Here is a 16,304-nt window from a genome sequence, read left to right as displayed (position 1 = left end):
GAAGCCTAGCAGTGTGCGGTTGTTAACAAAACTACGGCAGCTTCTTTGCTTTATTGAAGAGGATTTAAATAAAGTTCTGAATGACCGGTAGATTTATTCTAAAACAATTAGATTATTGCGCCCTCGTCAACCGTGATCACGCGATAGAAATCTCGAACTCGTAATCTAATTGTTTAATAGAAACACGATTTTTACTAAATCAGTGCACGTCCGCGGTAGCCCAGTCTTGACAACAGCACTACCCATTGGATCCGATCCGCAGATTATCTACTCTGTAGACTGAATTTGAGCCGGCTGAGAATCGCGGCTCTGAACAGAATCCCGCTGGAAATTTTGCTCATCAAGAGACAACTAGCCGGTAATCATTCACTTCTTTGTGTACAAATAGGACCAAAAAGCTTACATTTTGGTTTAACAAATCAATTCAGGCTGGAAACTACATTCAGATACCATTAGCGTGAACTGACTGAAGTGAGCAACTTAAAACTCCTGCTGCTCTGATCTGGAACTTTTTGTTTGAAAACAGTTTTGTTTGTTTTGGATAAATAATCATCCTGGACGTGGTTATCGAAGCATCGTGATTTGGCAGTGTCTCGCAGATCAATTATTTGCCGAGGTCGAAGGCTGAGGCAAATAATTGACAAATCACGATATAATTTAGACATGTACAAGCACCTGACTTTGTATCAACATTTTCATGTAAGGAGTTGAGTTATCACAAAACTCTTTGTGCAACTGTATGCTGACAGCTAGTTGACCATCAGATTAAACTGAATCATGATACAAACATGAATGAACTCTTCTATTCACTCTGAAAATATTATGCAAATCACTACCTGCTGATCAACACATACATGTAACCCCAAAACAATCTGTCATAAGAAGCATACAAAATGTTACAATGACAGTTATTAAACAAAAATAAAAATAAGCCCACAAGTACGCACTGCGGACCTATTTTTATGACTGCTGTGGTGTAATTTCATTATGTTCACTAATACATGTAAGCAACTAACGCGATGGTAAAAAATGTCGCTTCATTGTAGAGCGCGTGATTTTTGAAGGCTACAGGCGGCGTGACAAGTGAATCAAGAAAACAGTTGTGCGAAGCCTTAACAAACCTTCAGACGCGATTGTAATTGAATAAATTGACGTTTCAACAAGGGTCTGGGCTAATTTTTGACGAATCCCCGTTAAGCGGCCAAGCTCTATTAAGGGTCTCCAGCACTTTTCCAACAGCTATAATTTAACGGATGAATCCTAACTATTTTTATCAAGAGGTACTATAATATTGGTATCACGTAAATTGCCAGCCATTGGTGAACCAATAACGGCAGTCTTTATGGCATAATAGGTAACCATAGCAACAGTATAGCCTGTTAGAAACACCCTCAATCTTAGCTTTAAGTGCTTATAGAATACTGATGACATGAATAAAATCAAAATTTCATTTGTTTAACTTAGTTGACGGGTGGAATACAGATAATTCTAGATCATTGGAAAAGCAATTCGAGACTTTTCATTGACTTAGCCATCATGGGTTATGAGCCATTATACCATGCTTTACAAATATAGTAAGCGTGCGCGTGATTTTTTAGAGCGTCTTTTTTTTAGTTTAGCTCTCTAAATTTTGGGGACGTTTTCAATAAAACAATTATTCCGCTCACTAAGTGTTAAGTAGATAGGCGCTACGCGCCTCGTAGGCTATCTACTTAACAATTCTACCACGAGCGCACGTTGGATATGAGATGGTAGGACAGGTAACGTGGCGCCTAGCGCCGAGTTGGCTATAATGATCTCATATCCAACACGCGTGAGTGGAATAATTGTTTTATTTAAAAGCGCCCCCAAAATATAGAAAACAAAACTAAAATGAAAATAAAAACGCCCTAAAAGATAACGCGTACGCTTACCATATTCATAGGGCATGGTCTAATGGCTCATAACCCGTGATAGCCAAGGCAATGAAAACTTTCAAATTGCATTATCCAATGGTTCAGTTTTTAATAATATTTCGTATCCAACGCGCGCTCGTGGAATAATTGTTAAATATAAAGAAATATAGGTTTCTCCAGTATCTTATTTTACGCACGCTAAGTCATTGAAATTCACGCTCGTTAACGTGCGTGAAAAACTAACCTAAGAATTAGAAAATAATAGAAAAAGAAAATAGGAGTAAGAATAAAGAAAAGTGTAAACGTGAGAGCAGAAAGGATCAAACATCATTCAGCAAGTGCCTGTATGGAATAATAGGCTGGTGCCGAGTTACATTCACACAAAACGAAGGCGACTTGGTCTCTAGATAAAGCTTTGGACTTGCTTGTAACATTTTGAATATAACGTGATTTCTTATCATTGGTGGCGCTTCTTGCTTAATCCTCGCTATAAATTCACGTGATATTTCCGTCATGTTTATTTCAGACCTATCATACTCTCGATGTTTGGGATTGCCAGCTGCGACAGGGGCAAAGAGGAGTGCTTGGCCGCCAAATTTGACTTCAACAGCTATCATAGTGTCTCTGTTACTTGCAAAAATACAGCCACGTTCATATTTCGTTGGATAGGGAAGGACATGTTCAACAGCTTTATGGTGGAAAGCGTTAAAGATGGCGTCGAAAAACACGGTGGGGAGAACGAGAGATGGTTCACTTATACCACATAAATCTCTCCTTCTGTTTAATACAATGCTTGCTCCATGATGAACCTTATAATCCAACACACCCACTGCTGGCTCGTAATCTAGCAGCCACTTTTCCACAGCTCGGAAGGGCGACATCTTAGTCATGTTGGCGGGTGTAAACTCGTTGTACTTGAGAATGATGTCGTCGTCCATAAATATGTAATAATGATAGCCTGGTCTTCTATCCAATGCGGCAAAAAAGAGTACATTTCGTCCTGATGCAAAGAGGGTGTTCGAATCAAACAAATAAGTGATGTGTGATTGATTGTTATCTTGGCACTTGTCTCGGAAACTTAGCACAATCACATCACAGTTGCAGGTCTCGGGATCGCCAATCTGAGAAGAAGAGGCCAAGTTTTGAGGAAGGCATTGTTCGGTTTCCGTGAGATAAATAAACGGCTTTTGAGTTGTTTTTCTTTGTGCTGCATAATTTTGAAGCTTGGAGTTGTAGGAGAAAACTTGAGTTGACGAATAAAATTCTGTGCTCTCACTAAACCTGATCATGTCTTGTACGGTTTCTCTGGTATAAATAATCATGCCAACGATAACAATACAACTCAAAACCGCTGCAATTGAAAAAACGGTCTTCAACTTCATTTCACTGTAGTGTTTTACAAACCCCGAGAGGGCCACGTGACAGCTACAACAACGTTCAACAAGAAATGGCCCTGAATAGTTTAACACGTATTGGTTAAGAAATAAGAAAAATAAAATAGTTTCTGATTGTCTGCGATCACTTGTGTAAAACAATAAAAATGCAAGCAAGATATAAATTCCCAACCATATTTATTCGTTGTAATAATGGGTAAAAAGTTAATGGTAATGTTTTGAGAAATAGGTGTTGGGTCATTCGAAATATAATATTGGAATATTTTAGGTGTTTAAAAAATGTTGCCTTTCTTATCGTTGTTGATGTGTACGCAGGTGCTGCGTTTCTTAGGAACTAGTTCTTCAGTGAAATATGTGTAAATTACTTGACCGTTGTTAAACTGGAAATGGTGCCATGTAATCTAACTATTTTGAAAATGTAGTGTCCACTTCAATAATTTGTAGCCGATTCTTGGTAGGATGCCTTGGTACATTCATGTTCTGCGAGCACCGTTGCTGCACTGCATGTTTTCGGTTTAGCTGCGTTGTCCAGCAACACGTTTGTTTACTCGCGGGTGTCGATCGAGAAAATGAAGTAAAAATTGAAATCTGGATTTTGGAAGCGCTCTTTTTGGAATTAGTCACGTTAGACTCCTTAACTTATTTTCAGTCTCCTGTCCAATTTTTCAGTCAAACCTTGCCCTTTTTACTGACCTTTTCAAGGAGTTTGATAACGATGTTTAAATTAATTTATTCCTAATTCACACTTCTACCCAAATAAAGAAAAGATTCCTAACAATAGCAGCGGCACCTCATTAAAGGATGTTTGTAACAAGAGCACGTCCAGTTAATGAGATGGATAGTTTTAACTGGAAATCCCGCCCACGAAGCTGGGAGTTTGTAAACCTACTTCTTGTAACACTTATGTTGTATGAAATATTTAACAACAACTTTTATCTTTCAACTTAGTGTTATCCTAAACTTTTAATCGGTAAGAACGCAGATTGTAACTTTTATATTGCTCACGTTACCTTATTTAGGTCAGCCACTTAAGAATAGTCGGTTAAAATCAAGGTAGAAAACGTTTTAGTCAACCTCGATAACCTCGAAGGAAAATATGCTAAGTAGCTTGGTGCGCAGTCGCAATAGAACCTTATTCGAACTGCGCATGGCATTACGTTAACGTAATTGACAGATTGACATTGATTTGATGGATGACGTGGTTGTCCCTTTAAAAGGAACGTGACGAGTTAGCTCCTAGTAGTTGTAGTATTTGCCGTAACCAGTCAAGAGCAACAAGTAAGAGAACGTTGTGAGTATTGTACCCAGGTCATCAATAGTGGAAATAAAAAGAGAGGCAACCAAACAAAGAGTGTTGGAGTGATCAGCTAATTTCCCCAAAGGTCGCTTCAACACTTGGAAACGATATTAGAATCGTTTTTAGCGCATTATGGATGCAATCCAGTTTGGGAGGAGGAGACAAGTCATTTTGTATATTTTGACTTTCAACTGAGACGTAGTAGATGTTTTCTGTAACTCTCAGCCGTCTTTTTGTTTAGCTGGGATTTCGTTTGCTTTATGTTCGTTTGGCTGTTCATTCTTTGCCTTTCATTTGGTTTTAAGAAGTTCAATAGAGTGTTTAAGAAAGCCACGACGGCAACGGCAATGAAAAACGTCACGCAAAAAAAAAATTAATGAACATGAAGACAATGGCTGTGCGCGTACGTTATAATTCTTGGTACATTTCCTTACCGTCCTCTGCAAAACGGCATCGTGAAAAGACAAATTCTGCGTTGTTTGGAGAACGTGAACCGCGACGGCTAATTTTATTGATTTCTGTTTCAAATTTACCGCTGTGTTCCAGATTTAGTTTGGTGATAGTTTTGACAGTGATAAACAAAGTAAATGACTTTAGAGTACCGCGAGCCAGTTCAGTTCCTTGGTAATTTTAAAAATTTATTGACGCTGTCCTCAGCGTCGCCGTCGTGGTTACTTAAACTCCCTATTATTTGTACAGGGAACATCTGTACGAACAGATATGCATTAAAACATGGCGAGGGCCTTAGCTCCTCTGCTTCTTTGATATTAAAATATCAAAAGATACATCCCCAAAGCATCGGAGGCTTTCCTTCGTTTTGAAACAAAACGAAAGAAATTCACTCTCTTATCTTGATCTTCTCTTGGACAAGAGCGATTCTAAGGACTTGATTCCTAACTAAAGTTACATGTAATAAGTCAAATTATTCTAGCAGTTTGATTGGTTCTCACCTATGATCTATCGGAGGACAGACGCATAGATGACTTCAGTATTACAAACATTTTCCCTCTGTTGTTTAAAATGGCAAAAATTTTGGAAAAAATTAGATAATATTTTACAGGCTGACTGGGCAAAGAAACTGACTGTGAAAAAGTTTTGTGAGGCTGTAAATAGGTAGGAAAAACAGGGAGAAGAAAGAAAAAGATGTTTCTTTTATGAACTCACAAAAAATACTCAGTCGAACACAAATCGGTCTTGCAATTATTTCAAGCAGGAGTATAGCAAAGATATCAGTGACGTCACCTGTTGTTATTAATATGCCAACCAGAGAACTATTGGTTGGTGAGAAAGAGAATTCTTTTGTTTAACGTTTTGAACATTTAAATAACAAAAACAATGTTTGTAAACAAATATCTTCCCTATATCAAATGTAATATGCTCCCGTTTCAAGGTAAGAAACCATCTTTGCTTCGAATTTAACGATCCCAGCAAGGAAATGTTTTTGAGGTTGATATATTTAAAAGATTTAAATTTTCACAATCTCAAAATAATTGTTTACAGGAATTAGTTAGGCGACCAGAAGATTCCCCCCTCCTCAAACCCCCCCCCCCCCCCCCCTAGATGAGCATGGCCTGGGAGAACGAAGGAGAGGTCTCCCGCCCTCTCCTTTTTCTCTCCCAGATCCCCGTGTTTTCGATCGTCCCCACTGACCGAGAGCCTTGAACAGGCTAGTTTTCCCCAAGATAAAACGTTAACCGAAGTATTAATTTTTCTTGTATAAAAGTGTTTTGTTCAGTTTGAGCCGTATTCAAATTCAAAACTGAAGGACAAACAATTTAAACAGAGAACATATCCGAAAATTTCCAAAACTGAAAATTTTCGTTAATCCTGGGTAAGCTTAATCGGGCTTTGAACAACCCGGCCCTGATTATTGTCACAAGTACAGATACTTTCAACCTCTGACTTGTCCGTCGCATAAAGGTCGAAAGTAGACATATAAAACGCCACGAACATTCGGACCCCTTTTAATCGCCCACTCTCTATTAAGCGGCTAGATATCAAAATCCCGAAATCATTGTCAGTAAAATACTGTAAATAAAGTCCCTATGAACCGGCCAACTTTTGGTCGTCCCGATCAGGGTTCCCTATTGTCCTTGCTTACCCTTATCAGACCTACCAAGCGGCCATGATTAAATACGCACAGTTTGGCTTTGTTTTGGAAAAAGCGATGATAGATAAGAGTCCGCAATTGAAAGTAACGACTGATAAAAGCATTCAAACAAACGTTTATTATGACTGCTTTGAAGTAATTTTACGTTCAGTAATTAGAAACTAACCGGATGGTAAAAATTATCGCTTCATTCAGTATAGAGTCCGTTTAGGATACAGTATTTGCATGACAAGTGAATCAAGAAAACGGTAATGCGAAGCCTTTATTATGTGGAACAGTGGTGAAAAGCCTTCAGGCATAAGTTTGTAAGTGAATAAATTGATGTTTCAACTAAGTTTTGTGCTAATTCTTGACGACTCCCTGTTGAGCGGCCAAGCCCTTTTAAGAAGGCTGACAACAGTTTCCAGCACTTTTCCAACAGCCATTATTTAACGGATGAATATACTACCTATTTTGATCAAGTGGTACTATAATATTGGTCTCACGCAAATTGTCAGCCATTGGTGAAACAATAATGGCAGTCCTTACGGCATAATAGGTAACCATAGCAACAGTATAATCTGTTAAAACACCTTTGATTTTAGCTTTAAGTACTTATAGAACACTGATGACATGAATAAAATCAAAATTTCATTAGTTCAACTTAGTTGACGGGTGGAATACAGATAAATTTAAAGAAATAAACATCTTCTACTATCTTATTCTACGCCGACGTAAAGCCATTGAAATATTCACGCTCGTTGAGCGAGTCGCGTGAAAAACTAACCTCTGTAAGGATATTTTAAAATATTTTAAAGTGGTTAAAGAAAAGTGTAAATGTGAGAGTAGAAAGGATCAAACATCATTCAGTAAGTGCCTGTATGGAATAATAGGCTGGTGTCGAGTTACATTCACACAAAACGAAGGCGACTTGGTCTCTAGATAAATCTTTGGACTCGCGTGTAACATTTTGAATATGACGTGATTTCTCAGCATTGGTGGCGCCTCTTGCTTAATTCTCGCTATAAATTCACGCGATATTTCCGTCATGTTTATTTCAGACCTATCATATTTTCGATGTTTGGTATCGCAAGCTGCGACAGGAGAAAACAGGAGTGCTTGGCCGCCGAATTTGACTTCGACAGCTATCATAGTGTCTCTCTCGCTTGCAAAAATACAGCCACGTTCGTATTGCGTTGGATAGGGAAGGACATGTTCAACAGCTTTATGGTGGAAAGCGTTAAAGAAGGTGTCGAAAAACACGGTAGGGAGAACGAGAGATGGTTCATTTATGCCACATAAATCTCTCCTTCTGTTTAAGACAGTGCTTGTTCCATGATGGACCTCGCACCCCAACACACCCACTGCTGGCTCGTAATCTAGCAACCACTTTTCCACAGCTCGGAAGGGCGACATCTTAGTCATGTTGGCGGGTGTAAACTCGTTGTACCGGAGAGTGATGTCGTCGTCTATAAATATGTAATAATGATAGCCTGGTCTTCTATCCAATGCGGCAAAAAAGAGCTCATTTCGTCCTGATGCAAAGAGGGTGTTCAAATCAAACAAATAAGTGATGTGTGATTGATTGTTATCTTGGCACTTGGCTCGGAAACTTAGCACAATTACATCACAGTGTCAGGTCTCCGGATCGCCAATCTGGGAGGAAGAGGCCAAGTTTCGAGGAAGACAATGGTCGGTTTCTGTAAGATAAATAAATGGCTTTTGAGTTATTCTTCTTTGTGCGGTATAATCGTGAAGCTTCGAGTTGTAGGCGAAAAAATGATTTGGTGAATAAAAGTCAGTGCTCTCACTAAATCTGATCACGTCTTGTACGGTTTCTTTGATATAAACAACGATGCCAACGATTACAACTGAACTCAGCGCCAGTGCAGTTAAAAAAACGGCCTTTACCTTCATTTCACTGTAGTGTGTAACAAACCCCGAGATGGCCGCGTGACAGCTAGAAGAGGGTTCAATAAGAAAAGGCCCTCATTACAGTTCAACCCTTATTAAACGGCCACCCTCTGGGAAATGGATAGTGGCCGCTTAAAGGGGGCTGGCCGCTTAATAGACGTAAAAACAATACAAAAGCCTTCATCGGGACTTTGATTTTTGGTCGCCTAATAGGGGTGGCCGTTTAAAAGGTGGCCGCTAAATAGGGGTTCGACTATAGTTTAGAAATGATATAAGCGTTGGTTAAGAAATAAGAAAAATGCAGTCAAAACCCTATTAAGCGGCCACCGATTAAACGGTCACCCCTATTAGGCGGCCAGTAATCAAAGTCCTGATGGAGGCTTTTGTACTGTTTTTTACCTCTAGTAAGCGGCCAGTCCCCTTTAAGCCGCCAATGATCCATTTCCTAGAGGGTGGCCGTTTAACAGGGGTTGACCTGTATAGCAGTTTCTGATTTTCTGCGATAACCTAGCTTGCAGAACAGACGGACTAGCGGGGCAGAGAGCTAAACGCGGTACGAGAGCGCGGAGCGCGATACGAAATAAATCCGGCCGATTTCTTTGATCTCGCGCTTCGCGCTCGTGGTCGCGCTCCGCGCTCGTGTATCGCGTTTCGCTCTCTGCCCCCGCTAATCCGCCTGTTCTGCAGGTTAACAATAACTTAAATACGAAATTAAAGTCGTTTTTAGCGCATTATGCATGAAATTCAGTTCGGAGGAAGGAGGAGGCAAGTCATTTTATACGTTTGGACTTTCAAAGACGTTTCACAGCATAGAAGTTTTCTGCAACTCTCAGCTGTCTTTTTGTTCGGCTGGGATTTCGTTTGCTTTATGTTCGTTTGGCTGTTCACTCTTTGCCTTTCATTTGGTTCTAAGAAGTTCAGTAGGGAGTTTAAGAAAACCACGAAGGCAACGGCAATGGAAACAAGACCTTGGCTCTGCATGTGCGTTATAATTCTTAATTCATTTTTTTACCGTCCAAAGCAAAACGGCAACGTGAAATGACCAAATTCTGCGTTTTTGTCTGGAGAAGTCGGAGAGTGTGAATCACGACGGCAAATTTTATTAATTTCTGTTTCAAATTTACCACTGCGTTCCTGATTTAATATTGTAGTAAGTAAGTAAGTAAGTAAGTAAGTAAGTAAGTAAGTAAGTAAGTAAGTAAGTAAGTAAGTAAGTAAGTAAGTAAGTAAGTAAGTACTTTAATTAAACACATTTCACCAGTGAGCCCGGTGCTCGTTTAAATGTGAACGTGTATGCTAAAATTAAATTGTAAAATTTAAATATATTATCTAGACTATAAAATTTAAAATTGAAAAACTAGACTATAAAATTTAAAATTTAATAACTAGACTATAAAAATTTAAATATGTAAACTACTCGATACAAAGATTACAACAACAATTGGCCTCGGTAGTCAGATTAACATTGTTCAGCAAATTTTTAAAAATTCTAAGAGAGGACGCTCCTCTTATATTGTCAGGTAGGTTATTCCATAAACGTGAAGTTATGTAGCGATAAGAATTATGCAAATACTTGGATTGAAAGGTAGGCTGATTAAGCTTACAATAGCCTCTTTGGTCATAATTGCTAGAACGCAAGGAGAACAATTCCTTGATGTAGTTTGGCCCCGTAATAAACAAAGATTTATAAAGAAGGATTAGGGCTTGCATGTATCTGCGATGCTCTAGGGACTTGATGTTTACTATCTTAAGTAGATCGCCATATTAAGCCATATTAAGAGGGATTACCTTGGGTAAGGCCTATATGGGGGATTCCCTCTCTTACCTTGATCTTCTCTTGGGCAAAACCGATTCTAATGACTTGAATCCTAACTAAAGTTATTACTCGACTACATATTATATAATAAGTTGACAAATTATTCTTGCATTTTGACTGGTTCTCACCTATGATCTATTGGTGGACAGACGCATAGATGACGTCATCATTACAAACATTATCCCACTGTTGTTTAAAATGGCAGAAATTTTGGAAAACTTAGATAATATTTTACCTGACTGGGAGAAGGTAAATGATTAAAAAAGTCTTGCCCATGCCTGAAACAGGTACAAAAAGCAGGAGGAAGAAAGAAAAAGACGTTTCTTTTATGACCGTGACTCAAAAAAAACAAAAAAAAAACGGCTCAGTCGAGAGAGACTAATGAGCCGCTAATTAAATGAAACACAAGTCAGTCTTGCAATTATTTTAAGGTAAGAGGCCATGGCTTTGCTTCGAGTTTAACAAACTCAATAAGCAAAATGTTTTTGAGATTGATATATTTAAAACATTCAACTTTACTCAATCTCAAAATAATTATTTACGCGAATTAGTGTCAGTGACGAAACACGCTTCTCGAACTATTTATTAGTAAGTTATCGTGCTTATAATGAACTCCACTTTTTAACACTTAGGAGCTAGTTACTCATTAACTATTGTGGCTTGTGACCTGGAAAAGCTCATTTTTGAAGTCACAGTGCGAGGCCCTTTAACATGGTACCAAAACTGTTGCACAGAAGTATAAGACCACCTTAAAGTAAAATTAGCTAGGTCGGTTTCTTCCCCTTGGCGCTCCATTGTCCTACGTTCAGTCGTGGAAAATGGGCATCACGCCAGTTGTCATTGGGTTCTACCTGAATACAACTGGTTATCTGGAAATCAGGGAAATTTTGGTACGTGCAGTTTAATCACGTTTTACTGTTTATTGGTTGAGGCTGTGTTATGAAGGATCACAATCATTTGCAACCCAACGGTGGCTCAAACTCGACACCTCATTTCCAGCGTCTGTCATCTTCGCGCTCTCCCGGAGCTAGAGAGAGAGAGAGGGCGGGAAGATAAAAGACCATGGGAACGAGATGGCCAAACTCGCAGATTAGAGTTCCTGCACATAGTACTCAGGTTACGCCGAAGTCCAACTAGAAGGATTTGCATGAAAAACAGTTACACAGTCAACTCTGTCTTAACGGACACCTCTATAAGACGGACACCCAGTGCTGGTCCCGGCCGTTTCTCAGTCATTTTACCATAACCAAACTCTCTATAAGACGGACACCTCCACAAGAAGGACAACGGACAATTTGAAATCGTCAACGGACACTCGTGAGGTGTTGAATGTGACATATTTTTAGACTTGGTGCCGCGAAACACAGTTCTGAGGCATAAGATGATGATGTTCCCGTTTGCAGAATGTAATGTTCACTGTTTGGACTCTAGTTAACCCTTTAACTATTGATTGTAATACGCCAAGAGATTCAATTTTATAAATATGTTTTCGTTCCAGTTTACAGGTTTCGTTCAAGTAAATAACTTAAAACAAACTTTAAACAGACGCGTATTCACTGTGCACAGGTTCAGCATTATTATCTTAAAATTCCTGGGGTCATGTTACGTCGACTCTCTACAAGCCGGACACCTCTCTAAGACGGACAGCTGAGGCCGGTCCCGATGGTGTCCGTCTGAGAGAGAGTTGAATGCATTCTTAAGTCTAAAAACTACGAAGGAGAATAAATAAAAATATACACCCTACCTTGATTCAGGTGTGCGTTTCCTCACTAACTTTCGTATCTTTCACTACTTAAACTGTATTAAAGAAGACAATCTGTGATTTATAACTTGTTTAGAACTACGATTTAACACTTGCGATATGCTCAGCTTCCAAGGCTCCAGGCTGTTATGACAAATATAAGTTCACGATGAAAAGGCTAGGAATATTCTGATTGGAAAAGAGAACGAAACAAAATAAGAAACCTAATCTATTTATAGTTTATTATTATATGGCTTGTGTTTGTAGCCGATATAACGCGCCCTCTGATTGGCTAATTCCCGGGCATTATTCTCCCGTAATGCCCACGGGCCGATTACGGACCCGGCAAAAGTAAAGAAAAAAGCCATATAATAAACAACTTATTAACCTCGAATGTTCGGTCTTTAGGGAAAAATCTCAATCCTCGGCCCTTCCATATGGACCTCGTTTTGAATAAATTGACGTTTCAACTAAGTTTTTTACTAATTCTTGACGACTTCCTATTAAGGTGGTATGGTACCCTCAATATGGACCAAAAAGTTTGTTTAAATATGATAAAGAAAGATCAATTGTGTGCTATTGCACTCAAGAAGAGAAATTAAATTTCTAGAGTTTTACTCAAAATGGTTGCTATGGAAACCAGCCACAGCCTTTTGAAGTAGTGTTTTATAGTATTGACGCCAACACTTCCTGCTCTTTTACAAAACAAGAATTGACTGTCAAATAAGCATATCATGTAAGTTTCTGTTTTGTTCTGTGATATGAACCTAAGTTTTGACAGTTAACTCTTATTTTCAGTGTTTTTTACAGCTTTATTTGGAAATAACCTTATTTTTTACCACACCCAGTGGACAAATCATCTCATGTCACGTGACAGACCTTAAAATGTTACGATTTTTTTGGTTTATATCATCACGACACTATTGGTCTTTGATGAGCCCAAGTTTCAGAAATTCTACTTAAAAACCTTGCAAAGTAGAAATGTTGGCGCGAAGTCAGTCGGTACAAAAGTAAACTTTTGAGAAAAATGCACTTTAAGTTTCTTACACGAAGTATTAAGCGTTTAACGAGCCACAAATAGTGGGGGAGGGGGGTGCAGATTGGATCTCGGGGGAGGGGGTGCAATGGTTGTTCTATTTTGTAAAAAGTTACCGCAGTTGTGGGAAATATTCCTTGTCATAAGGGAAATGAATGAGCCTGTGATTGCAATTTGAGGCAAAGCTTTTCACAAATAATTATACCAATCGAGTTGTGCATGTCTTAAAAGTTTTTTCTAAATAGTTTCGTTCATATAAGTTAAAAATAGTCTATATTTTTGGTCACGTTTTTATAGTATGCTATATGTATAGTATAGTATGTATAGTATGCTATGGCCGTTGCCACGTGAAAAAACTTATACCACTGTGTACTTTCCTTAAATTTCACACTCATCTGGAAGGAAATTCGGCAAGATCGTTTCAAAATGTTTTTGACAAGTCCTCAAGGGTCTTAAGTCTTGTATTTCCAAGAAATTGAATTTTTCATGAACATCGCCATATTTTAGGGTACCATACCACCTTAAGCGGCCAAGCCCTATTGAGGAGGCTTACAACAGTTTCCAGCACTTTTCCAACAGCTATAATTTAACGGATCGATACTACCTATTTTTATCAAGAGGTACTATAACATTGGTATCACGCAAATTGCCAGCCATTGGTGAAACAATAACGGCAGTCTTTATGGCATAATAGGTAACCATAGCAACAGTATAACCTGTTAAAAGCACCCTTAATTTTAGCTTTAAGTGCTTATAGAATACCGATGACATGAATAAAATCAAAATTTCATTAATTGAACTTAGTGGACGGGTGGAATACAGATAAATTTAAAGAAATAAACATCTTTTACTATCTTATTCTACGCCGACGTAAAGCCATTGAAATATTCACGCTCGTTGAGCGAGTCGAGTGAAAAACTAACCTCTGTAAGGAGATTTTAAAATATTTAAAAATCCTTAAAGAAAAGTGTAAACAGACAGATAAATATAAAGAAATAAAAATGTTTTCATTATCCATGATTTTACGCACGTAAATCCATTAACATTCACGCGAGTCGACTCGCGTGAAAAACTAACCTGTTTAAGAATATCTAAAACTCGTTAAAGAAAAGTGTAAACGTGAGGGGAGAAAGGATCAAACATCATTCAGCAAGTGCCTGTATGGAATAATAGGCTGATGCCGAGTTACATTCACACAAAACGAAGGGGACTTTTTGTCTAGATAAAACTTTGAATCTGCATTCAACATTTCGAATATGACGTGATTTCTTAGCATTGGTGGCGCCTCTTGCTTGATCTTCGCTATAAATTCGCGCAATATTAATGTCATATATTTTTTAGCTCTATTATACTTTCGATGTTTGGGATTGCCAGCTGTGACAGGAGAAAACAGGAGTGCTTGGCCGCCAAATTTGACTTCGACAGCCATTATAGTGTTTCTGTTACAGCAATACATGCACCCGCGTTCGTATTGCGTTGGATAGGGAAGGACATGTTCAACAGCTTTATGGTGGAAAGCATTGAAGATGGCGTCGAAAAACACGGTAGGGAGAACGAGAGATGGCTCATTTATACCACATAAATCTCTCCTTTTCTCAATGACAGTGCTTGCGCCATGATGGACCTTGTAATCCAACACACCCACTGCTGGCTCGTAATCTAGCAGCCACTTTTCCATAGCTCGGAAGGGCGACATCTTAGTCATGTTGGCGGGTGTAAACTCGTTGTACTTGAGAATGATGTCGTCGTCCATAAATATGTAATAATGATATCCTGGTCTTCTATCCAGTGCGGCAAAAAAGAGCACATTTCGTCCTGATGCAAAGAGGGTGTTCGAATCAAACAAATAAGTGATGTGTGACTGATTGTTATCTTGGCACTTGTCTCGGAAACTTAGCACAATGACATCACAGTTGCAGGTCTCGGGATCGCCAATCTGAGAAGAAGAGGCCAAGTTTCGAGGAAGGCATTGCTCGGTTTCCGTGAGATAAATAAATGGCTTTTGAGTTATTCTTCTTTGTGCGGTATAATCGTGAAGCTTCGAGTTGTGGGCGGATAATTCAGCTGATGAATGAAAATCAGTGTTCTCTCTAAATCTGATCATGTCTTGTACGGTTTCTTTGGCCATGGCATAAAGAATCATGCCAACCATTGCAACTGAACTGAACGCAAGTGCAATTAAAAAAACGGCCTTCAACTTCATTTCACTGTAGCGTTTAACAAATCCCGAGGGGCTCGCTTGACAGCTAGAACAGCATTCATCAAGAAAAGGCCCTCAATAGTTTATAAAATAATTCATGTATTGGTTAAGAAATACGAAAAATAAAATAGTTACGGATTGTCTGCGATCACTTGGAAACAAAATTTAAGCCGTTTTCAGTAGTGTGGAAATTAGCGCTCGCCCGCTCGCCAATGCGCGTGTGAAAAGTGTCCGGCCGAGTACAGATCATCGATCACTCGCCCGTTTGGCGAGTACGATTTTAATTTTTTGGGAAAATATGAGCTTAAATATTTATTTTCCATTTTTGCCGAGCATATCTCTAAACCAGTGCTTTTTTCACACTTTTTTTAGCTTTCGAGATTCTCAAGTAATTTGCCAATAAGCAGCAATAAAACACAACTTAGTGTTTCTTAAATAAAGTCTTTCTTTTTTTATAAGAATATAATTTACAAGAAAATCGAGACTAAAATTGCGAAATTTTAAGAAGATTTTAAGAATAAACCCGAGGCTAAGATTTTGAAAAGAATGTAATTTTATCCGTTGAAAATTTATATCATTTTTTAACTGAGCCTTATAAAGTTCTTCCATTCTCTAAACAGCAAAACTAGCCAAAGAGCAACAAAAAAGCATTGGCGTTATGTTCGATGTTATGCTTATAACATTTCTGCAAGAAGTTATGTGCGTCATCAGGCTTTAACGCATGCAGGCTAGCTTCAAAATTACATTCAAAAACAGGAATGTCATACGATATAAAATAAGAATATTCACAAGGACATTTTGAGCTTAAAATCGGTAGCAAAATAAGAATATTCAGACTCGGCCGGAAAATCAATATTCTTATAAAAAAGAGTGTAGACAAAATGGAATACGGCTTCCTCGCGTTGATAATTTTACAGAACGG

General features: G+C 38.6%; 2 protein-coding genes and 1 pseudogene across 2 annotated transcripts; all 3 read right to left on the bottom strand.

Moving 5' to 3' along the window:
• Positions 1 to 526: 526 nt before the first annotated feature.
• Positions 527 to 3,457, bottom strand: LOC110043463 (uncharacterized). The gene has a single exon (XM_089272962.1). The coding sequence runs from the start codon at positions 3,275 to 3,277 to the stop codon at positions 2,216 to 2,218; it is 1,062 nt and encodes a 353-aa protein (XP_089129088.1). The 5' UTR covers positions 3,278 to 3,457; the 3' UTR covers positions 527 to 2,215.
• A 3,340-nt stretch (positions 3,458 to 6,797) lies between these two features.
• On the bottom strand, positions 6,798 to 8,799 carry LOC149104050 (uncharacterized; annotated as a pseudogene).
• Positions 8,800 to 13,625: 4,826 nt separating this feature from the next.
• Positions 13,626 to 15,526, bottom strand: LOC149104049 (uncharacterized). Its single transcript, XM_089273900.1, has one exon. It carries the CDS (start codon positions 15,383 to 15,385, stop codon positions 14,318 to 14,320), a length of 1,068 nt encoding a protein of 355 aa, XP_089130026.1. The 5' UTR covers positions 15,386 to 15,526; the 3' UTR covers positions 13,626 to 14,317.
• Between the last annotated feature and the right edge of the window lie 778 nt (positions 15,527 to 16,304).

Source organism: Orbicella faveolata, unplaced genomic scaffold (assembly GCF_042242905.1).
Source record: "Orbicella faveolata isolate gen_17 unplaced genomic scaffold, um_ofav_v1 contig_35, whole genome shotgun sequence".
Classification (NCBI taxonomy): domain Eukaryota; kingdom Metazoa; phylum Cnidaria; class Anthozoa; order Scleractinia; family Merulinidae; genus Orbicella; species Orbicella faveolata.
Note: the sequence above shows the minus strand (reverse complement) of the source record. Positions and strands in the feature narration are given on the sequence as shown.